This window comes from Somniosus microcephalus, chromosome 31 (genome assembly GCF_052327205.1).
Source record: "Somniosus microcephalus isolate GS21.2 chromosome 31, FLI_Smic_1.0, whole genome shotgun sequence".
Taxonomy (NCBI): domain Eukaryota; kingdom Metazoa; phylum Chordata; class Chondrichthyes; order Squaliformes; family Somniosidae; genus Somniosus; species Somniosus microcephalus.
Window position 1 is genome coordinate 35,608,409 of NC_141017.1, and position 23,778 is coordinate 35,632,186.

Consider the following 23,778-nt stretch of genomic DNA (forward strand, 5'->3'; position numbering starts at 1 on the left):
TCAGGCCGGGCCGGCAGTGCTGCCCCTGTCCTTTTAGGGTGGGACCTGGAACTCCCGGGTTAGACCGACCACCAGCTGCTGCTGAGTTGGCCAGTCTCAGACCAGGGCAGCATTCTTGGTGCCATCAGTCGGGGTTCCCGTTCCAGACTGGCAGCTAGTGCCTCCTGCTGGAAGGTGCGTGGACATTGGATGAGGTCGGGACTGGCTCCGGGCAAATGGCAAAGGAGATTGATGCAAAAAGTAAATAAAGTAGTAGTAAGGCAGATGTACATGGCACAAGACAATATGGGGAGACCTCTTAAGTCAATGGAACTAAAAGTGGGAAGGGATGTAAAGCGGGCGGCTGATTCGCTATCGCCCAGTTTACACTAACGCACAGAGTCAGACTGACCCCTATTGACCCACATGGCAGAAACATAGAAACATAGAAGATAGGAGCAGGAGTAGGCCATTCGGCCCCTCGAGCCTACTCCGCCATTCAATGCGATCATGGCTGATCATCCAAATTCAGTACCCTGTCCCTGCTTTCTCCCCATATCCCTTGATCCCTTTAGCCTTAAGAAATATATCCAACTCCTTCTTGAATATATTTAATGAATTGGCCTCCACTGCCTTCTGTGGTAGAGAATTCCACAGGTTCACCACTCTCTGGGTGAAGAAATTCCTCCTCATCTCTGTCCTAAATGGCTTACCCCTTATCCTTAGACTGTGACCCCTGGTTCTGGACTCCCCCGCCATCGGGAACGTCCTTCCTGCATCTAGTCTGTCCAGTCCTGTCAGCTGTCTTTCATTCTGCCAGCGCAATTCACACTCCATCTAGAGCCATCCTTTATTTCTTAACCTGCCCCATTACCATCTCCTCTCGCCTTGAATATCTCTTAATGTCTCTTAATCTCTCCTGCTTTCCACCCTATCACAGACCTTCCCTTTTGTTCTTTCCTCCCCTCCCCCCTTTCCCAGCTCCTACACTTGCTTAAAAATCTGTTCCATTTCCTGCTTTTTTCCAGTTCTGATGAAGGGTCACCGACCTGAAGCGTTAACTCTGTTTCTCTTTCCACGGACGCTGCCTGACCCGCTGAGTGTCTCCAGCATTTCCTCTTTTTATTTCAGATTTCCAGCACCCGCAGTATTTTCTTTTTGTCCTGTTGAGTTAGGTTTGGTTGAGGGTCATTCTGGCCGCACGAATGAAAAAGGCTTTTCCTGTGATGTACCGTCGATTCTGAGCAGAAGCCGAGGAGCGGGTTAGACGACAAGCCTCCCCGGAACAATCGGTTTTTGCGATGCCTGTCTGTATAACTAGACGGAGTAAACGTGGAAGAAGAATAAATTGGCCCGGATTTTGCGGTGGTAATGACGGCGAAGCTGGCCGCAGGTTCCAGGCCATTAGCATGTTGGGCTGGGCGATTGAGTGGGGGTCACCTCCCTGAAGCGCAGTTTGAACCCAGGCTAGTTGATGGGGTGGAGCCTTCTCTCCTTGTCAGTCTGTGATGAAATAACTCTGTGTTCTGGCATTTGTATTGTTGTTGTTGTTGTTGTACTTGTTAATGTCTGGAATGTTCCACCGGTGTAACCACTAATGCTCCTCCCTAGCCCCGCCCCTCTTCTGGAATGTTCTACCAAGGGCTGGGTCGGTGATGAATGATGGTTGCCCTGTGTTAACTTGATGCCATGTTCTTACTTAATAAAAGCCTTTAGTTTTAAGCTTTAACCTCATGGATTCAGGCAGTTATTTGGCACATCAATTTTATTAATAACAACTTTTGGAAGATGGATCGATTTTTGAAACCAGAGCGTCTGGATATCGATCCCCATTCGGCAGACGTGTCGAAGAAATTTTCGCATTGGCTTCGATGTTTTGAACACTTCATCGCATCGGTCAATTCGACGGTTAACAAGTTGGGTCTTCTAACCAACTTGGTAAGTCATCAAACTTACTCGATAATTGAATATATTACTACATATGAAGAGGCCCTCGCAGCCCTTAAGGCCCAGTACCTTAAGTTGGTTAACGAAGTATACGCCAGGTATCTTTTGTCTACTCGCAGGCAATTACCCGAGGAATCTCTGGACGATTTCCTGCAGGACCTTAAGGCTTTGGCTAAGGATTGCAACTACAAGGCTGTCTCTGCCATAGTGTATCAGGAAGAAGCCATCCATGATTCTTTCATATCTGGCCTCCGATCTAATTATATTAGACAGAGACTCCTCGAGAACGACTCGTTAGTTTTAAAAATGGTCGTCGCTACTGCTCGATCGTTAGATGTAGCCCAGAAGAACTTAGAAGTGTATGCATCAGCCCATGTGTCTCTCTCAGCCTCATGTGTTCCGAGTATGGAGGCATCCATAACACCAATGGAGCCTCCACTTAATCCTATTGTTGTGGCTGTACCCCATGGGTCTAAGTGTTATTTTTGTGGCCAATCTAAACACCCCAGGCAAAGATGCCCAGCCAGAGAGGCTACCTGTTTTAAATGTAAGAAACGGGGACATTTTAGTAAAGTGTGTAAGGGTAATCCTGTACCCGATGTCTTCTCTGCTGCCGCCTATCGTTTTACTCTAGCCTTGGCTACAGTTGACCAGACCATACCGTGCTCCTTGTCGAAATCTATGATGGACATCAAGATTAATGGTCGTCCTACTGGGTGTTTGATAGACTGTGGCAGTACTGAAAGTTTTATACACCCCAACCTTGTTAACTCCTGTTCATTGAAGGTGTATCCTACTCGAAGTGAAATTGTGATGGTGTCCAAGTCCCTTACTTTGGAGGTAACTGGATATTGTAAAGTCACATTGACCGTTAAGGATACAGAGTATAAGGACTTTAAACTCCTCATATTACCTCAGTTGTGTGTGAACTTAATTTTAGGCTTGGACTTCCAGTGTCAGCATGAGAGCGTTACCCTTAAGTATGGAGGATCTCAGCCTCCACTCACAGTCTGCGGCCTTTCTACTTTAAAAGTAAGTCCGCCTTCTTTGTTCGCGAACCTTGCTCCTAATTGTAGACTTATAGCGACTAAGAGTCGACGGTACAGTTCAGAAGATAAAACATTTATAAAAGAGGAAGTGGAAAGGCTTGAACGGAAGGGAATCATCGAACACAGTAATAGCCCGTGGCGTGCCCAGGTGGTGGTGGTTAAAATTAATGAAAAGAAAAGACTTGTGGTCGATTATAGCCAGACTATAAACTTGTATACCCAATTAGACGCCTATCCTTTGCCTCGTATTTATGAGATGGTGAACCAGATAGTTCAGTACCGCGTGTTCTCCACCATTGATTTAAAGTCTGCCTACCATCAACTCCCCATTAAAATAGAAGACCGACCTTATACGGCCTTCGAAGCTAATGGGCGCCTGTACCAATTCCTTAGGGTGCCCTTTGGAGTGACGAATGGGGTATCCGTCTTCCAACGGGAGATGGATCGTATGGTGGATGAATACGCGTTGGAAGCAACATTCCCGTACCTGGACAATGTTACTATCTGTGGGCGCGACCAACGGGAGCATGATCAAAATCTCTTGAAATTCCTAGAGACTGCAAAGAGGTTAAACCTGACCTACAACGAAAACAAGTGTACCTTCAATACTACTCGTTTGTGTATTCTTGGTTGCGTTGTGGAGAATGGGGTAATCGGGCCAGATCCTGAAAGATTACTCCCACTTAAGGAATTATCTTTACCTCACACTGTAAAAGCTTTAAGAAGGTGTCTGGGATTCTTCTCGTACTATGCCCAGTGGGTGGCTAACTACTCAGATAAAGTCCGACCTCTTATTAAGTCAACGTCTTTTCCGCTATTGACGGAAGCTCAGGAGGCTTTCCTGAATATCAAACGGGACATTGAGAAGGCAGTGGTATGTGCCGTGGATGAGAAGATCCCTTTTCAAGTGGAAAGTGATGCATCTGATTTTGCGTTGGCAGCAACTCTTAACCAAGCTGGTAGACCAGTAGCTTTCTTCTCTCGTACATTGCAAGGACCAGAAGTTCGACATTCTTCAGTGGAAAAGGAGGCACAGGCGATTATCGAAGCAGTCAGGTATTGGAGACATTATCTCGCTGGCCAATGTTTTACGCTCATTACTGACCAGCGATCCGTGACCTTTATGTTCAACACTAAGCAGAGAGGCAAGATCAAAAATGATAAGATTTTAAGATGGCGAATAGAACTGTCAACATATGACTATGATATTCAGTACAGGCCTGGAGTATTTAATGAGCCATCGGATGCTTTGTCACGAGGAGTATGTGCTAGTCTAGGTATAGATAAGCTTCAAAGTCTCCACGACGCACTCTGCCACCCTGGGGTTACCAGAATGAACCACTTCATTAAGTCCCACAATCTACCCTACTCTATTGAGGAGGTCCGGACAATGACCAAAACCTGTCATGTTTGTGCTGAATGCAAACCCCGCTTCTATAAGCCGTCCGAGCCAGCTCATCTTATTAAAGCAACTCAACCATTTGAGCGTTTGAGTCTCGATTTTAAAGGTCCCCTTCCATCGTGCGACCGTAATGTCTATTTTCTTAATATTATAGACGAGTACTCTCGGTTCCCTTTTGTTATCCCCTGTCCGGATGTGACTAGTGCTGTTGTAATTAAATGCCTCTGCCAACTGTTTTCCTTGTTTGGCATACCTATAACTATATACATAGTGATAGGGGTTCTTCCTTTATGAGCGAAGAATTGCGACAGTTTTTGCTATCGAAAGGGATTGCAACGAATAGAACTACCAGCTATAACCCTCGTGGTAATGGGCAGGTCGAGAAAGAAAATGCGACAGTGTGGAAGGCTATCGTACTGTCTCTGAAGTCGTGAGGCCTGCCGACCTCTCGCTGGCAGGATGTCCTGCCAGACATGCTGCATTCCATAAGGTCTCTTTTGTGTACAGCGACGAATGCCACCCCTCATGAAAGGATGTTTCGTTTTCCAAGAAAAGCTACTAATGGAGTAATGTTACCCACATGGTTGACGACCACGGGCCCTGTGTTGTTGCACAGACATGTGAGAGGCCACAAGACTGATCCACTGGTGGAGGAAGTACAACTCCTCCATGCTAATCCCCAGTATGCGTATATTCAATATCCGGATGGGCAAGAGGATACGGTCTCTATTAAAGATCTTGCACCTGCTGGAGCTCGAAAAGAGTTCGACTCTGAGAGTAGAGTTTTCAGTCGTGGTATTGGACCTTCAGAGACACAAACCCTCAGTGTGGAAAATACTGATGATTCTGGGAATTCGAATGAACCGGAGTTAGTACTCCGGGAGGAGCCTCAGCAAGAGTTACGTCGTTCCCAGAGGATTATCAGACCTCCTGACAGACTGAATCTATAGCAGGGGGTGAATGTGATGAAATAACTCTGTGTTCTGGCATTTGTATTGTTGTTGTTGTTGTTGTTGTACTTGTTAATGTCTGGAATGTTCCACCGGTGTAACCACTAATACTCCTCCCTAGCCCCGCCCCTCTTCTGGAATGTTCTACCAAGGGCTGGGTCGGTGATGAATGATGGCTACCCTGTGTTAACTTGATGCCATGTTCTTACTTAATAAAAGCCTTTAGTTTTAAGCTAACCTCATGGATTCAGGCAATTATTTGGCACATCACAGTGGGAAGCTGAGATTGGATAGTCTCAACCTAACTCCCAAGTAGCGAGATACTAATACAAAAACAAAATATCGCGGGTGCTGGAAATCTGAAATAAAAACAGAAAATGTTGGAACCGCTCAGCCGATCCGGCAGCATCTGTGGAGAGAGAAACAGAGTCACTGTTTATCTAAGGAAGGACGTTCTTGCCATGGAGGGAGTGCAGCGAAGATTCACCAGACTGATACCTGGGATGGCAGGAATGACGTATGAAGAGAGATTGGGTCGGTTGGGCTTATACTCGCTGGAGTTTAGAAGAATGAGAGGGGATCTCATTGAAACTTATAAAATTCTAACAGGACTAGACAGACTAGATGCAGGAAGGATGTTCCCGATGGCGGGGGAGTCCAGAACCAGGGGTCACAGTCTAAGGATAAGGGGTAAGCCATTTAGGACTGAGATGAGGAGGAATTTATTCACCCAGAGAGTGGTGAACCTGTGGAATTCTCTACCACAGAAGGCCGTAGAGGCCAATTCATTAAATATATTCAAGAAGGAGTTGGATATATTTCTTAAGGCTAAAGGGATCAAGGGATATGGGGAGAAAGCAGGGACAGGGTACTGAGTTTGGATGATCAACCATGATCTCATGGAATGGCGGAGCAGGCTCGAGGGGCCGAATGGCCTACTCCTGCTCCTATCTTCTATGTTTCTATGTTTCAGGTTGATGACCCTTCATCAGAACTGGAAAAGTTTGGAGCTGTAACAGGTTTTAAGCAAGTGCTGGGGCAGGGAGAGGGGGGAGGGAGGAAAGAACAAAAGGGAAGGTCTGTGATAGGATGGAAGGCAGGAGAGATTAAATGACAAAAGGGATGATGGTGTGAGGCAAAAGGAGATGGTAATGGGACAAGTTGAGAAACAAAAGATGACTCTAGATGAGCAATGACAGAATGATCGACAGCTGCTGACATAAGAAAACTACTAGGCACTTGGTCTAAGCGTTAAACAAAGCTTTAATCAACTGTTTTACAACATGGAGGTCGAGTTGTGTCCTTCACTAGTTCCTGTTAAGAATGTCCTGCGCAAGCTGGGCCTGTGCCCGAGTATTTATACTCTCCCTGGACAGCGCCACCCGCAGGCCGCTCAGTTGATTCATGTCAGCTGCCATGTGAGAGAGAGAAAAAAAAAGGAAAAAAAATGATAGGGGCCGAGGTTTTGGTCTGAAATTGTTGAACTCGATATTGAGTCCAGAAGGCTGTAAAGTGCCTAATCAAAAGATGAGGTGCTGTTCCTCGAGCTTACGTTGAGCTTCAGTGGAACAATGTAAGAGGCCGAGGATGGAGAGGTCAGAGTGGGAGTGGAGCGGAGAATTAAAGTGACAGGTTAACGAGATACTAACCTTAGCTCGTCACTAATTTGGCAATCTTACTTAAAGAAGCCACAGGCACAGATGGTGTCGGGAATGAAAATGCCATGCTGGCAGAATGGGGACAGCTCGCTGAGTTTGAACAAGTTTGGCACTGACACTGGGTGCTGAAAGTGGATGCATGTTCCATTTCCTAACACTTACATCTCTCATTTTAATGAGCACAAAATGTCAGTGTAAGATTTAGAAGAAAGATTAGAAGTGAAATAATTGGTGCTGTATATCGTGTCTTATTTTTATTCCATTGGCTTCAATACAAGTGGTATTGCAAGTAAAATCGAAACTCAAATCTTTGTGCATGTCATTTGAAACCTGCAATTAAATTAAAGCCTAAAGCTTGTTTCTGACCAGCCAGAGGGGTAATTTCACCTCCCCACACTCCGAGCAGGAGTTTACACTCACAGGGAGTGTGGGGCAGAGTTGGGGCGGTAATCGAAATGCTCGCCTTCGATCACAGTTCCCTCCTGGGGTCCAGGAATTACCCAGTTTCATTGGCCGGACCTGCAGCCCACTTGTTTCAAGGGGACCGACCGAGACACGTGGGTCTCCTCTCCGTCACTGAGTGGCACAGCATTGAGGGGCTCCGACCCCATAGATATCCATGGGAGGTCAAGGTACCACGATATTAGAAAAACACCAATCTATACATAATATTTTTTTAAAACACTTCTGTGAAACATAGAAACATAGAAGATAGGAGCAGGAGTAGGCCATTCGGCCCCTCGAGCCTGCTCCGCCATTCAATGAGATCATGGCTGATCATCCAAATTCAGTACCCTGTCCCTGCCTTCTCCCCATATCCCTTTAGCCTTAAGAAATATATCTAACTCCTTCTTGAATATATTTAATGAATTGGCCTCAACTGCCTTGTGTGGTAGAGAATTCCACAGGTTCACCACTCTCTGGGTGAAGAAATTCCTCCTCATCTCTGTCCTAAATGGCTTACCCCTTATCCTTAGACTGTGACCCCTGGTTCTGGAATCCCCGGCCATCGGGAACATCCTTCCTGCATCTAGTCTGTCTAGTCCTGTTAGAATTTTATAAGTTTCAATGAGATCCCCTCTCATTCTTCTAAACTCCAGCGAGTATAAGCCCAATCGACCCAATCTCTCCTCATATGTCATTCCTGCCATCCCAGGTATCAGTCTGGTGAATCTTCGCTGCACTCCCTCCATGGCAAGAACATCCTTCCTCAGATAAGGCAACCAAAACTGCACACAATACTCAAGGTGTGGTCTCACCAAGGCCCTGTACAACTACAGCAAGACATCCTTGTTCCTGTACTCGAACCCTCTCGTTACGAAGGCCAACATACCATTTGCCTTCTTAACTGCCTGCTGCACCTGCATGCTTACCTTCAGTGACTGGTGCACAAGGACACCCAGGTCTCGTTGCACTTCCCCTTCTCCCAATCTATTGCCGTTCAGATAATAATCTGCCTTCCTGTTTTTGCCACCAAAGTGGATAACCTCGCATTTATACTGCATCTGCCATGCTTCTGCCCAATCATCCAACCTGTCCAAATCATACTGGAGTTTCTCGGCATCCTCCTCACAGCACACACACCCACCCAACTTTGCGTCGTCTGCAAACCTGGAGATATTACATCTAGTTCCCTTGTCCAGATCATTAATATATATTGTGAATAGCTGGGGTCCTAGCACCGATCCTTACAGTACCCCACTAGTCACTGCCTGCCACTTGGAAAAAGACCCGTTTATTCCAACTCTTTGCTTCCTGTCTGCCAACCAGTTCTCTATCCAAGTCAGTACCTTGCCCCCAATCCCATGTGCCTTAACTTTACACGCTAATCTCTTATGCGGGACCTTATCGAGCTGGCCTTACTTTCTGTTAGCACAGCTTTTGGTCCCACTTTTCTGTCAGCATGTACCACAGTAGATTGCCCTGTCAATACTTCCTATTCAGTTTTTCTATGTCAACGGTCATGGTGTAGTTGCAGGCTTTGGCCACTAGGTGACACTTTGGAGCGAGTTTCTAAGCTCCCTCAATTCCTTCGCAATCTTGCATACATTATTTATTAACTCACCATGGGCAATGTCCCAGGAAATTTATTACAGAATGGGAGTGTTTTGAATAAATCCTTGACGAGCTTTATTTTAACTTGTTTTTTTGAAGGGCGTGCCAGTTATTTCCATAGTTGACTTACCGAGGTAACTATGATGAAACTGTTTAATTCCTTGCTCGGATATCTTTCTGATGATGTTGTAGTCGAGATGTTGGAGAATTGAACCATTCCTGATGTGGTTGTACAGGTAAACTGCACTTAGAACCTGGTTGGTAAAATCACCGAGGTCAACCTTTGCTGCAAAGTTCTTCCGACGCGCGTTTGCTTTTAAGCCCGCTTGCCCCTGAACCTCGCCATAGTAATCGTTCAACACTGTGCTGAGTTTGGGCAGTGGAGCTCGGAGTTCTGTTAAGAAGTTCCCCAGGATAAAGCCATCCATGCCTCCATTAATCAAAGCATTTGTGGCCAGGGACCATGGACCCGTCCCAGTGAAAGCTTGAGGAGCAGTCACATTGTCCCAGCAACCGTCAGGTCCCAGTAACACTTGGCTTCTGTTCATGTGATGGGCCACGAATGCCAACCCTAGGTCCTTGGCCAACGTCAGCGCGTAAAGATTATCGACTGGGACTGGGCGGTCCCCTGCACCAGCCGGCCAACGGTGCTCTACTTTTCTCTTTAGTCCGGCTTCAATTCCCACAACAAGATGCCCGACAGCGACTGTCGTTCCATCTGGAGTGAGGACCACGCCACGTTCCGCCAAAGAGCCGACTTGATGGTTCATGACCTCTTTAATGAAAGATCGCTGGTCTTCAGATAGGAGTTGCAGCGAGGCAGAAGGTGTTGAGGTTTCACCGAGGAGAAGGTGATGGTAATCCTGGTTGGACGTTTGCAGATCTCGGAGGATGGCTGTTACGTTGAGAATAGTGAATGCAGGAACATGATCTTCCAACTCCTTGATGATGCTCAAGACATTATTCAGGTGATAGTCTGGTGTTGCTGGAAAGAAGAATCAAACAAATGAAGACTTTCAGAAAGACACAGAAGTTATTCAACAACCAGCAATGTGTTGTCGCATATATAAGGGTGACTGGATATCCACCTCTGAGTGAAAGAAAGGCTTGCATTTCTACAGCACCTTTCACAACAACCAGAATTTAGGTCGACACTCCCTGTGCAGTGCTGAGGGAGCGCCGCATTGTCGGAGGGGCAGTACTGAGGGAGCGCAGCACTGTTGGAGGGGCAGTGCTGAGGGAGTGCCGCACAGTCGGAGGGGCAGTACTGAGGGAGCGCTGCACAGTCAGAGGGGCAGTACTGAAGGAGCGCTGCACTGTCGGAGGGGCAGTACTGAGGGAGTGCCGCACTGTTGGAGGGGCAGTACTGAGGGAGCGCCGCACTCTCGGAGGAGCAGTACTGAGGGAGCACCGCACTCTCGGAGGGGCAGTACTGAGGGATCGCTGCACTGTCTGAGGGGCAATACTGAGGGAGCACTGCACTGTCGGAGGGGCAGTACTGAGGGAGTGCTGCACTGTCGGAGGGGCAGTACTGAGGGAGCGCCGCACTGTCGGAGGGGCAGTACTGAGGGAGCGCTGCACTGTCTGAGGGGCAATACTGAGGGAGCGCTGCACTGTCTGAGGGGCAGTACTGAGGGAGCGCTGCACTGTCTGAGGGGCAATACTGAGGGAGCGCTGCACTGTCTGAGGGGCAGTACTGAGGGAGCGCTGCACTGTCTGAGGGGCAGTACTGAGGGAGCGCCGCACTGTCGGAGGGGCAGTACTGAGGGAGTGCTGCACTGTCTGAGGGGCAGTACTGAGGGAGCGCCGCACTGTCGGAGGGGCAGTACTGAGGGAGCGCTGCACTGTCTGAGGGGCAATACTGAGGGAGTGCTGCACTGTCGGAGGGGCAGTACTGAGGGAGCGCTGCACTGTCTGAGGGGCAGTACTGAGGGAGCGCTGCACTGTCGGAGGGGCAGTACTGAGGGAGCGCCGCACTGTTCTCCCTGGTGTCCTGGGCCAATTTTTATCCCTCAATCAACGTCACTAAAACAGATGATCAGGTCATTATCACATTGCTGTTTGTGGGAGCTTGCTGTGCGCAAATTGGCTGCTGCGTTTCCCACATTACAACAGTGACTACACTTCAAAAAGTACTTCATTGGCGGTGAAGTGCTGTGGGACGTCCTGAGGTTGTGAAAGGTGCTATAGAAATACAAGTTCTTTCTTTCTTTAATGAATGACTAGTCCATCTGATATTGGTAGTCTTGGTGCAGGAATGCCAGCAAAGGCATCGGGAGAACTCCCTGCTTTTCTTTGGAAAAAGTCCAGTGGGATCTTATACATCCATGCGAAAAGGTGCTGGTTTAAGGGCTCACACTAAAGCATTTTCCACCCCGGATATCTACATAATACACCGAATAATTCATTCAAGAGGACGTTCCAAGGCAGTAGCACATCACAGGGTTGGGATAATGTTAAAGTGCTTTGGCTGCAGTCCTAACTTGGCTCAATCCCTCAACGAGCTACCTTCACTCGATGTACCGTCGACTGTGCGTCATGCTGTCTCTGATGCGCGGGTTGTATCGACGCTAGTTTAAAAAGTGCGGGTGTGACTCGGAAAGGACTCAGTGCTCACCTTCAGCGGCCCAGAGGAACGGGTAGAAAACCCAGAGGAAGAGAAAGCGGCCGAGAATTCCAACTCCGCTAAACATCTTCAGCGTCCATGAAATGAGCAGGAAACTTTGCTCCCGTTATCGTCCGGTTTGATCTGCAAGTTGACGTGGCCTTGGCTTGAACTTTACTTTCTCCAACCAGCAACTTGTTGCTCAATTGGTTTTTGATGCAATATTATCCGACCCTGATTGGTGAACTCTGTCTGAAATGTCTAACCCTTTTGACAAGGGTAGTTGAATCATTTTTTTTTAGACCCCATTTGCAGGGCCTTTGATAGGCCCAGTGTCCACTCGGCACTGGGTTGAAACTGTCGACACACATGGTACATAGGCCACATACAGCCGGCTGACAGAGCAGACAGCCAACCCTCGGCGTTGGTTCTTGTAGGCTTCAATCACCGCCAATCAAAATGCACGCTTTAGATGTAGTTGAGTCAAGCGATCTGAGCCAGCCAATCACATGCATCTGCAATAACGCCTCATTTGCACTTCTCAAGTTGCTGATGAACCACTTGACTGACACAAATCTTCAAAGTTTTGTTCTTTGTTTTCAAATCCCTCCCTGGCCCTCGCCCCCCTCCCTATCTCTGTAACCTCCTCCAGCCCCACAATCCCCCGAGATCTCTGCACTCCTCCAATTCTGGCCTCTTGTGCATCCCCAATTTCCATCGCTCTGTGGCAAAACCACTAAGTGACTTACATAATTGTCTGTAACCAATGTTATTACCTCTAGCATTAATTGTCTGTAACCAATGTTATTACCTTTCAAGTTGGCTCTGGTTAAACAGAGCTAGATCGACAACGTCGTGATCTGACGCGATGACGTCATCACGTGGGTCACGTGACGTCCCCTTCGGCAGGAAACGTGATGACGTCATGACGTCAGAGGTAGAGGGCGGGGCCAGCCAGTCCTCGTGTGGATTGAAAGAGAAAAGGCCTGTTTTGAGCTTCTCCTGTAGTTTCTTGTTTTGTAAAGTTCTTAGACAATAAATTCAGTTTGTTAACTTCCAGTAAGTTATAGATTCTTTGTTAGGAGTGCAGAGACTCCTACATTGGTGACCCCGATTCCTCGCGATCGTTTTTCGCGGTGAACGCCGAACACAGGCCAGTGATGGAGGCCAATGCAGTGGCCTTGAAGCTCCCCCAATTCTGGGAACAACAGGCAGCCTCTTGGTTTGTGCAAGCCGAGGCGCAATCTGAGCTCCGCAACATCGTTCAGGATCAGACCAGATATCTCCACGTGGTCTCCGCCCTCGAGAGCTCGACGGCGTCGAGAATCATCAGCCTGCTGGAGAGTCCTCCGACTGCTGACAAGTATGTCGCCATCAAGACACGATTGCTGCAGGTATTTGGTCTCACCAAAGCGGAGCACGCTCGCCGTTTACTGGCTCAACCAGGGTTAGGAGACTCCAAACCCTCGGAAATGATGAGTCATATGCTGACTCTCCTGGGGTCCGAGCCCCAGTGCTTTCTGTTTCGCAAACTGTTCCTTACTCAACTTCCTGAGCAAGTACAGGCGACCCTCGGCTGAGCAGAAACCGCAGACTGCGTCGCGCTCGCCGAAGAGGCGGATAAGGTTTACGTGGTCTGGCAACAATACTGCGCCCTCGCGCAACGCCCCGCCACGAAAAGCCCGGCCCCGGCTCCGACAAAGGCGCCTCCGACGACCGGTTTCTGCTACTACCACGCTCGTTTCGGCCCGAAGGCCCGCTGCTGCCGCTCGCCGTGCACTTTCGTTACCAGACCGTCGAATAGACCGCCGCGAGTCATGCACGCCGGTCCTGGTACTTCCCCCACTGCCGCGATGGCGATCGGTGCTTCCGAGAATCTCACCTACATAACCAACTCCATCTCCGGCCGTTGTTTTCTATGCGACACGGGGGCGCAATGCAGCATACTGCCCGCCTCGGTCATAGACCTTCGCTCCGGCAGCCATGGTCCCCCTATGCAAGCGGCCAACGGGGGTTCGATCCGCACTTGCGGGAAGCGCCTCGTCCGAGTATGTTTTGGTGGACAGTTTTTCAGCTGGAATTTCATCACCGCTCAAATCTCACAGGCCCTGTTGGGTGCTGACTTTTTAGGCCTGTTGGTGGACGTGAAAAATCGACGCCTTGTTCGCACCGCCACGCTCGACGATATTTCGGGGACGCGCAGCACGGCTGCGTCACACACGATTTCATGTGCGCGGCTGCAGCCCGATGATTTCGCCCGGCTCCTCGAGGATTTCCCCGAGCTGACGAAGCCCAACTTTTCGGCTCCGACCGTCAAGCATAGGGTGGAGTACCATATTTCGACTACCGGCTCGCCCATTTACGCCAGGGCGCGACGTTTAGAGCCCAGCAAGCTGGCGGCAGCAAAGGCGGAGTTCGCCGTGATGGAAAAAATGGGGATCATCCGTCGGTCCAGTAGCCCCTGGTCCTCCCCGCTCCACATCGTCCCCAAACCCGGCGGGGGATGGCGGCCCTATGGGGATTATCGCCGCCTCAACGACATAACGACGCCCGACCGCTACCCCATTCCCCATATACAGGACTTCGCAGCACATTTGGCGGGGACGTCCATCTTCTCCAAAATCGACCTCGTCCGTGGTTACCATCAGGTGCCGGTGCACCCTCAGGATGTCGAAAAGACAGCGGTAATTACCCACTTTGGACTCTTTGAATTCCTGCGAATGCCCCTTGGGCTTAAGAACACGGCACAGGCGTTTCAGCGCCTCATGGATTCAGTCCTGCAGGACCTTGATTTTCTCTTTGTTTATTTGGACGATATTCTGGTTGCCAGCACCTCCAAGGAGGAACGCCTCGAGCACCTTCGGGTCCTTTTCAGACGGCTTCAGCAGCACGGCCTCATCGTTAACTCGGACAAATGCCGCTTCGGCCTATCGCAACTGGATTTCCTGGGCCACCGCATAACCCCCACGGGGGCAACGCCACTTCGGGTCAAGGTGGAGGCAATTGCGACGTTCCCGAAACCGAAATCCGTGAAAGCTTTACAGGAGTTCCTGGGGATGGTGAACTTCTATCATCGTTTCATCCCCAGGGCTGCACAGCTCATGCGTCCGCTCTATGAGGCCCTCAGGGGCACGATGGGAAAGGACCCTGTGGAATGGTCACAGGACATGGATCGTGCTTTCGAGGAGACGAAAGCCGCACTTGCCAATGCGACCATGTTAGCACACCCCCTGCCGGGAGCCACCATCGCTCTCACGACGGACGCGTCAGACTACGCGGTGGGGGCCGTCCAGGAGCAGTGGGTCGATGGCGCGTGGCAACCCCTGGCCTTTTTTAGCCGCCAGCTACAACGGCATGAACGCCGGTACAGTACTTTCGACCGAGAGCTGTTGGCTTTGTTTTTGGCCATCCGCCATTTCCGTTTCCTCCTCGAAGGATGACGCTTCATCGTGTTTGTCGACCACAAGCCATTGCTGTTCGCAATGGCCAAGTCTGCGGAACCATGGTCGGCTCGGCAGCAATGGCAGCTGACGTACATATCGGAGTTCACCACCGACATCCGACATGTGGCCGGTAAGGACAACGTCGTCACCGATTGCCTATCCCGCGCCGCCGTCCAGGCCGTCCAATTGGGCATTGACTACACACAGATGGCGGTTGACCAAGCGGACGACCCGGAGACCCAGGGTTTTCGCTCGGTTCCAAACAGCCTCCAGCCGAGGGAAGTGGCTTTCCATTCTGCAGGTACCACTCTGTTCTGCGACGTTTCGCTGGGTGCACCCCGTCCGATCGTCCCGTCTAAATGGCGTCGTACGATTTTCGATACCTTACACGGCCTATCGCACCCCGGGGTGCGGGCATCTCAAAAACAGCTGGTCTCCAAATTCGTATGGAGGGGAATACGCAAGGACGTCAGGGACTGGGCGAACACTTGTGTTGTTTGTCAACGGTCCAAGGTGCAGCGCCATGTCAGAGCCCCGCTCGCCACCTTCGAGGTCCCGGAACGGCGATTTGACCATATTCACATCGACTTAGTGGGACCACTCCCACCTTCCCGGGGTTTTACGTACCTTTTGACGATGGTGGATCGCACCACGAGGTGGCCGGAGGCAGTTCCCCTGACGACCACCACATCTGCGGACGTTGCTCGAGCTTTCGTTTCGTCCTGGGTAGCCCGTTTTGGTGTCCCTGCGGACATTTCGTCGGATCGGGGGCCGCAATTTTCGTTCGAACTGTGGAACGAGGTGATTTCCGTGTTGGGCGTTAAACTCCACCGCACTACGGCCTATCACCCACAGGCGAACGGCTTGTGCGAGCGGTTCCACCGCTCCTTGAAGGTGTCGCTCAGGGCCAGCCTGCTGGATGCATCCTGGGTCGACAAACTACCGTGGGTGATGTTAGGACTCCGCACGGCGCCGAAGGAAGATCTCCAGTCGTCGGCGGCGGAGATGGTTTACGGGCAACCGCTTCGAGTCCCAGGTGAATTCCTGCCGTTACCTACGCGGCCACACAAAAAGAGACCCTCCGGGATGCGGCCCGCTGTTTCCGTCCAGTTCCGACCTCACGGCACGGTTTGCTTTCGTCCAATGTCCCGGGGGAGTTGTCGAAAGCCAAGTTCATGTTTGTGCGCCAGGACGGCCATCGTACCCTGCTCGCCATATGCCGGACCCTTCAAGGTTTTGCAGGCAGGGGACAAGAGTTTCGTGATTGACGTCGGGGGCAAACCGGATCACATCTCTGTCGATCGCTTCAAGCCTGCGCACCTGGACCTCAAACGACTGATCGAGCTGGCGCAGCCTCCGCGCCGCGGCCAGCCGCCGGCCGCTACCACACCTGACACCGCCGTACCGCCTACCAGTTCGCCGCCGGCTCAGCGTTTTCCCCTCCGGGAATTTCGGAGTCGGTCCAACAGACTTGTCCGACCTCCTCAGCGATTGACTCTTTTCGTTAAAGATAATTCTGGGGGGGCGTATGTGGCAAAACCACTAAGTGACTTACATAATTGTCTGTAACCAATGTTATTACCTTTCAAGTTGGCTCTGGTTAAACAGAGCTAGATCGACAACATCGCGATCTGACGCGATGACGTCATCACGTGGGTCACGTGACGTCCCCTCCGGCGGGAAACGTGATGACGTCATGACGTCAGAGGTAGAGGGCGGGACCAGCCAGTCCTCGTGTGGGTTGAAAGAGAAAAGACCTGTTTTGAGCTTCTCCTGTAGTTTCTTGTTTTGTAAAGTTCTTAGACAATAAATTCAGTTTGTTAACTTCCAGTAAGTTATAGATTCTTTGTTAGGAGTGCAGAGACTCCTACAGCTCCACCATTGGCGGCCGTGCCTTCAGCTGCCTGGGCCCTAAGCTCTGGAATTCCCTCCCTAAACCTCTCCGCCTCTCTCTCCTCCTTTAAGACGCTCCTTAAAACCTACCACTTCGACCAAGCTTTTGGTCACCTCTCCTAATATGGCTCGAAGTCAAATTTTATTTGATAATCGCTCCTGTGAAGCGCCCTGGGATGTTTTACTACGTTAAAGGCGCTATATAAATGTAAGTGGTTGTGACAGTCAGTGATGATTGTTGACATTGTGGAACCATGCTGTGGCCACAGGGTGGCACTGCAGAACACGTCCTCGTTTCTCGAGCTCCACGAAGTTTTCAGAGGCTTTTAGTTGTAATTCCTCCTCATCTCGGTCCTAAATGCCCGACCCCTTATCCTGAGACTGTGACCCCTCTAGTTCTAGACTCCCCAGCTAGAGGAAACATCCTCTCAGCATCTACCCTGTCAAGCCAAAACAATGTAGGCAAAGTCACAATGCCGTTACGGCAAAGGTGGTGACCACCAGGCAGTCACAACCTGGCAATAGAGAGAGGTGAATTATCCAGTCAACAAATACACATCTCCAGCAGGCACAGCTGGATAGGGCTCATTCCCCAACCAGGGGCGCTGAGAGATCAACCGGGCTGTCCTTATTAACTCATCACAGACCAAGACACTGGCTCGGCCCCAACTGGAGTATTGTGTCCAATTCTGGGCACCACACCTTAGGAAGAATGTGAAGGCCTCAGAGAGGGTGCAGAGATTTACGAGAATGGTTCCAGGGATGAGGGACTTCAGTTACGTGGATAGACTGGAGAAGCTGGGGTTGTTCTCCTTGGGGCAGAGAAGGTTGAGAGGAGATTTGATAGAGGTGCTCAAAATCATGAGGGGTCTGGACAGAGTAGATAGAGAGAAACTGTTCCCATTGGCAGAAGGGCTGAGAACCAGAGGACACAGATTTAAGGTGATTGGCAGAAGAACCAAAGGTGACATGAGGACAAACTTTTTTACGCAGCGAGTGGTTAGGATCTGGAATGCGCTGAAAGGGTGGTGGAGGCAGATTCAATCGTGGCTTTCAAAAGGGAATTGGATAAGTACCTGAAGGAAAAACAATTTGCAGGGCTCCGGGGAAAGGGCGGGGGAGTGGGACTAGCTGAAGTGCTCTTGCAGAGAGCCGGCACGGGCTCGAGGGGCCGAATGGCCTTCTTCTGTGCTGTAACCATTCTATGATTCTGTGAATTGAAGTTGCGAAGTTGGTGGTTTCTTCAATACAACTGCTGAGTGGATAAGCTGATCGGGCAACAACAACAATTTGCATTTGCATAGCACCTTTAACGTCGTAAAATGTCCCAAGGGGCTTCATAGGACATAAATTGACACCGAGCCTGAATTGGGGGGGGGGGGGGGCATAAACTGAGTGGTTCAATAACTAAAACAGAAAGATGCTGGAAACACTCAAAAAACCAAGCAGCACTTGGAGAGAACCTTTTGCACCTGGTGGGGATCAGAGTGTCAGGTCGACACTCAGTAACATTAAAGCAAAATACTGCGGATGCTGGAAATCTGAAGAAAAACCATAAAATGCTGGAAATACTCAGCAGGTCAGGCAGCATCTGTGGAGAGAGAAACAGAGTTAACGTTTCAGGTCGATGACCCTTCGTCAGAACTGGAAAAAGTTGGAGATCGAACAGGTTTTTAAGCAAGTGTGGGGGCGGGGAAAGGGGGGAGGGGAGGAAAGAACAAAAGGGAAGGTCTGTGATAGGGTGGAAGGCAGGAGAGATTAAATGACAAAAGGGATGATGGTGCGAGGCAAAAGGAGATGGTAATGGGACAGGTTAAGAAACAAAGGATGGCTCTAGAGGAGGTGTAAATGGGAATGGTAGAATGATCGGCAGCTGTCATCTGAAAAAATGGGGGCCGAGGTTATGATCTGAAATTGTTGAACTCTATGTTGAGTCCAGAAGGCTGTAAAGTGCCTAATCGAAAGATGAGGTTCTGTTCCTCGAGCTTACGCTGAGCTTCGTTGGAACAGTGCAAGAGGCCGAGGACGGAGAGATCAGAGTGGGAGTGGAAGGCAGGATTAAAGTGACATCAGACACAATAACATTAAATGACTTGCATTTCTATAGCGCCTTTCATGACCACCAGACGTCTCAAAGCGCTTTACAGCCAATGAAGTACTTTTGAAGTGTAGTCACTGTCGTAATGTGGGAAACGCGGCAGCCAATTTGCGCACAGCAAGCTCCCACAAACAGCAATGTGATAATGGCCAGATAATCTGTTTTAGTGATGTTGATTGAGGGATAAATATTGGCCCCAGGACACCGGGGAGAACTCCCCTGCTCTTCTTCAAAATAGTACCATGGGATCTTTTACATCCACCTGAGAGGGCAAATGGGGCCTCGGTTTAAAGTCTCATCCAAAAGACGGCACCTCTGAAAGTGGGGCACTCTCAGTACTGCCCCTCCGACAGTACGGCGCTCCCTCAGTACTGCCCCTCCGACAGTACGGCGCTCCCTCAGTACTGTCCCTCCGACAGTAGGGCGCTCCCTCAGTACTGTCCCTCCGACAGTGCGGCGCTCCCTCAGTACTGCCCCTCCGACAGTGCGGCGCTCCCTCAGTACCGCCCCTCCGACAGTGCGGCGCTCCCTCAGTACTGCCCCTCCGACAGTGCGGTGCTCCCTCAGTACCGCCCCTCCGACAGTGCGGCGCTCCCTCAGTACTGCCCCTCCGACAGTGCGGCGCTCCCTCAGTACTGCCCCTCCGACAGTGCGGCGCTCCCTCAGTACTGCCCCTCCGACAGTGCGGCGCTCCCTCAGTACTGCCCCTCCGACAGTGCGGCGCTCCCTCAGTACTGCCCCTCCGACAGTGCGGCGCTCCCTCAGTACTGCCCCTCCGACAGTGCGGCGCTCCCCCAGTACTGCACTGGGAGCGTCAGCCTAGATTTTTGTGCTCCAGTCTCTGGAGTGGGACTTGAACCCACAACCTTCTGACTCAGGAGTGAGGGTGCTGCCCACTGAGCCACAGCTGACACTGTACAGAGAGAATGTTTCCATTTGTGGGGAAGAGAATAACTGGAGGCCATCAATATAAGATAGTCACCAAGAAATCCAATAGGGAATTCAGAAGAAACTTCTTTACCCAGAGAGTGGTGAGAATGTGGAATTCGCTACCACAGGGAGTGGTTGAAGTGAATAGCACAGATGCATTTAAGGGGAGGCTGGACAAGCATATGAAGGAGAAGGGAATAGAGGGTTATGCTGATAGAGTTAGATGAGGAAAGACGGGAGGAGGCTCGAGTGGAGCATAAACACCGGCATGGACTGGTTGGGTCGAATGGCCTGTTTCTGTGCCGTATATCCAATGTAATCCCCATGTTACAGCTCTAACTTTTTCCAGCTGAACCGCCAACTCTGTTTCTCTCTTCACAGACGCTGCCTGACCCGTTGAGCGTTTCCAGCATTTACCGTTCCTGCTAATGTTTTAAGTTTTATATAAGTTTTTATTTGTTGGTTTGGTTTATTTTTGCTGCAATCATGCTTAGATTATTGCATTAGTCGTGTCTCCTTAAAAGATAAAAAAGGTAAGCAGGTGGTGGTAGTGGTGGTAGCAGATGTGATTTGCTCAGGCCCTGGCTGCCCAATGTCTGCAGCAGCCAGTGCAGTGGGACAGGGACAACCTGACCGCTGCAGGTAAAGGGGCGCCGCCAGGCCTGCCGGGAGTTGTAGTTCCTCTGGGCGGCGGAGAGCAGGAGCGGAGGGGGATGCGCGCGCAGCAGCGGCGGGCGGGGCCGCCGGGAGTTGTAGTTCGGCAGGGCGGGTGGAGCTGCACAGCCGCCGGGGCCCGGGAACTACAATGTCCACAATGCAACGGGAGAGGGGCGGGGCAGGCGGCCGGCTCGCAGCCAATGGGCGGCGGGCATGGAGGGAGGAAGAGGCGCAGGCGCAGTGGGCAACGGCAACCTTGGAAACGGAGCGGTCGGTGAGGCGCTGGGATTTGTTCATTATAATGATATTGTTATTATATTTATATTATTATGATATTAGCCGCTCAGATTAGATGGGGCAGTACTGAGGGAGCGCCGCACTGTCGGAGGGGCAGTGCTGAGGGAGCGCCGCATTGTCGGAGGGGCATTGCTGAGGGAGCGCCGCGCTGTCGGAGGGGCGGCACTGAGGGAGCGCCGCACTGTCGGAGGGGCATTGCTGAGGGAGCGCCGCGCTGTCGGAGGGGCGGCACTGAGGGAGCGCCGCACTGTCGGAGGGGCATTGCTGAGGGAGCGCCGCACTGTCGGAGGGGCAGTACTGAGGGAGCGCCGCGCTGTCGGAGGGGCGGCACTGAGGGAGCGCCACGCTGTCGGAGGGGCGGCACTGAGGGAGCGCCGCACTGTCGGAGGGGCGGCACTGAGGGAGCGCCGCACTGTCGGAGGGCCAGTACTGAGGGAGCGCGGCACTGTCGAAGGGGCAGCACTGAGGGAGCGCTGCACTGTCGGAGGGGCAGCACTGAGGGAGCGCTGCACTGTCGGAGGGGCGGTACTGAGAGAGTGCCGCACTGTCGGAGTTGCCGTTTTTCGGATGAGACGTTAAACCAAGGCTGCGCTCTCAGGTGGACGTATAAGATCCCCTGGCCGCTATTTTGATGAAGAGTCATCCCCGGTGTCGTGGGCCAATATTTGCTCCACAACCAATCTCACTTAAAACAGATGATCTGGTCATTATCACATTGCTGTTTGTGGGAGCTTGCTGTGCGCAAATTGGCTGCTGCATTTCCTACATTACAACAGTGACTACACTTCAAAAATACATCATTGGTTGTAAAGCGCTTTGGGGTGTCTGGTTGTCCTGAAAGGCAAGTCTTTTTTTTCCATGGCCTGTGCCTTAGGGTTTCACTAAGTTTCTTAACCAAGAGAAAGTAAAGCCAGTCTGGAGCCCTCTCCTCTGCTCTCTAGTCCTACCATCCATACCCTCAGGTGTAGTCAGGTCTTTTGCTTTATAAGTGGAGCTTATTTTGATTTCACTGAAAATTAACAGCTGCATGTTGCAGGCCTGGCGGCGCCCCATACCTGCAGCAGGCAGGTTGTCGCTGTCCCACTCCACTGGCTGCTGCAGACTTGGGCAGCCAGGACCAAAGCAAACCACATCTGCCACCACCACCTACTTACCTTTTTTTCTTTTAAGGAGGCACAACTAATGTTTCTAAAAGGATTTTGGAATCTGTAGACAGGAAGCAAAGAGTTGGAATAAACGGGTCTTTTTCCGAGTGGCAGGCAGTGACTAGTGGGGTACCGCAGGGATCGGTCCTTGGACCCCAGCTATTCACAATATATATTCATGATCTAGACAAGGGGACTAGATGTAATATCTCCAAGTTTGCAGACGATACGAAGCTGGGTGGGTGTGTGTGCTGTGAGGAGGATGCCGGGAAACTCCTGTATGATTTGGACAGGTTGGGTGATTGGGCAGATGCAGTATAACGTGGATAAATGCGAGGTTATCCACTTTGGTGGCAAAAACAGGAAGGCAGATTATTATCTGAACGGCAATAGATCGGGAGAAGGGGAAGTGCAATGAGAGTGCAGTTTTGATCGCCTTATCTGAGGAAGGATGTTCTTGCCATGGAGGGAGTGCAGCGAAGATTCACCAGACTGGTACCTGGGATGGCAGGAATGACGTATGAGGAGAGATTGGGTCACTTGGGCTTATATTCACTGGAGTTTAGAAGAATGAGAGGGGATCTCATTGAAAGTTATAAAATTCTAACAGGACTAGACAGACTAGATGCAGGAAGGATGTTCCCGATGGCGGGGAGTCCAGAACCAGGGGTCACAGTCTAAGGATAAGGGGTAAGCCATTTAGGACAGAGATGAGGAGGAATTTCTTCACCCAAAGAGTGGTGAACCTGTGGAATTCTCTACCACACAAGGCAGTTGAGGCCAATTCATTAAATATATTCAAGAAGGAGTTAGATATATTTCTTAAGGCTAAAGGGATCAAGGGATATGGGGAGAAAGCAGGGACAGGGTACTGAGTTTGGATGATCAGCCATGATCTCATTAAATGGCGGAGCAGGCTCGAGGGGCCGAATGGCCGACTCCTGCTCCTATCTTCTATGTTTCTATCTGCCTCCTCTTTTTCATCTCGCTTCTCTCTTTTGTTGCTAATCTTGGTGTCTGAGGGAGCTGTGAGTAATTGATGCTGCTGATGCTCACAGCAAGCGTTAGCTGCTTTGCGTTCTGTATTGCTGCTACACAAGACTGTCGGACAGCGCTTCCCCCCCCCAAGGCTCAAATGCTGCACCCATATCTGGGGACCTTTTTGTCCGTCCCCAGATAAGACCGAGCAGAAAGCCTGTCATCTAATAAGTGTAGCAGCTCTCGCCTCTCTACTTCACTCGCTCGCTCCCCACATCGCAACATTTCTTGTGTTTTATCTGATTTATTGATGTAGCTATGGCCATTCCCCGTCTGACTTTTGCCTCTCATTCCTCTTAAGTTGTGGGTATAGAGTCATAATGTAATAATAGTATGTATGTAATCCTGTGCACACTTTCGCCTTCCTGCATTATGTCCCAAGCAAGATTCATTGCACAATATTCCACTTTAACGCCATTCTTTACCAGAAACTGCAGACTTTATAAAACCTGGATTTAAGTACTGCTAATTTATTTCCTCAGCTTCTCTCCTGCACCCCTAACTAACTAACAGGTGTCGCCCTGCGCTCTGCACCTTCACCTGGGTTCTCTATTAATAAAGTCTCTAGCTTACAGCCCAAGGCCAATAATGCTGTGAGCAAAGTTCTGCACCTTTGGGGTAAGCACACATAG

At 50.5% G+C, this 23,778-nt stretch overlaps 2 protein-coding genes across 3 annotated transcripts in view; one reads left to right on the forward strand and one right to left on the reverse strand.

The window, feature by feature from the left end:
* LOC147097734 (N-acetylmuramoyl-L-alanine amidase-like) overlaps positions 1-11,837 on the reverse strand; it is a 28,726-nt gene extending 16,889 nt beyond the window's left edge. Inside the window, exons 1-2 of the mRNA XM_085971778.1 lie at positions 11,658-11,837; positions 9,171-10,025 (exon numbers count right to left, since the gene is read on the reverse strand). Of these exons, the coding sequence (XP_085827904.1) occupies positions 9,171-10,025; positions 11,658-11,733 (931 nt within the window). The 5' untranslated portion in view covers positions 11,734-11,837. The remainder of the gene's footprint in view (positions 1-9,170; positions 10,026-11,657) is intronic.
* Positions 11,838-20,884: 9,047 nt separating this feature from the next.
* Positions 20,885-23,778, forward strand: part of LOC147097735 (long-chain fatty acid transport protein 1-like) — a 54,006-nt gene continuing 51,112 nt past the window's right edge. Inside the window, exon 1 of one of the 2 annotated variants that reach the window (XM_085971781.1) lies at positions 20,885-20,936. The gene's annotated coding sequence lies outside the window, so the exon portion shown is untranslated. Of the gene's footprint in view, positions 20,941-23,778 lie in introns of both variants that reach the window. The other variant, XM_085971780.1, reaches the window with a different exon arrangement.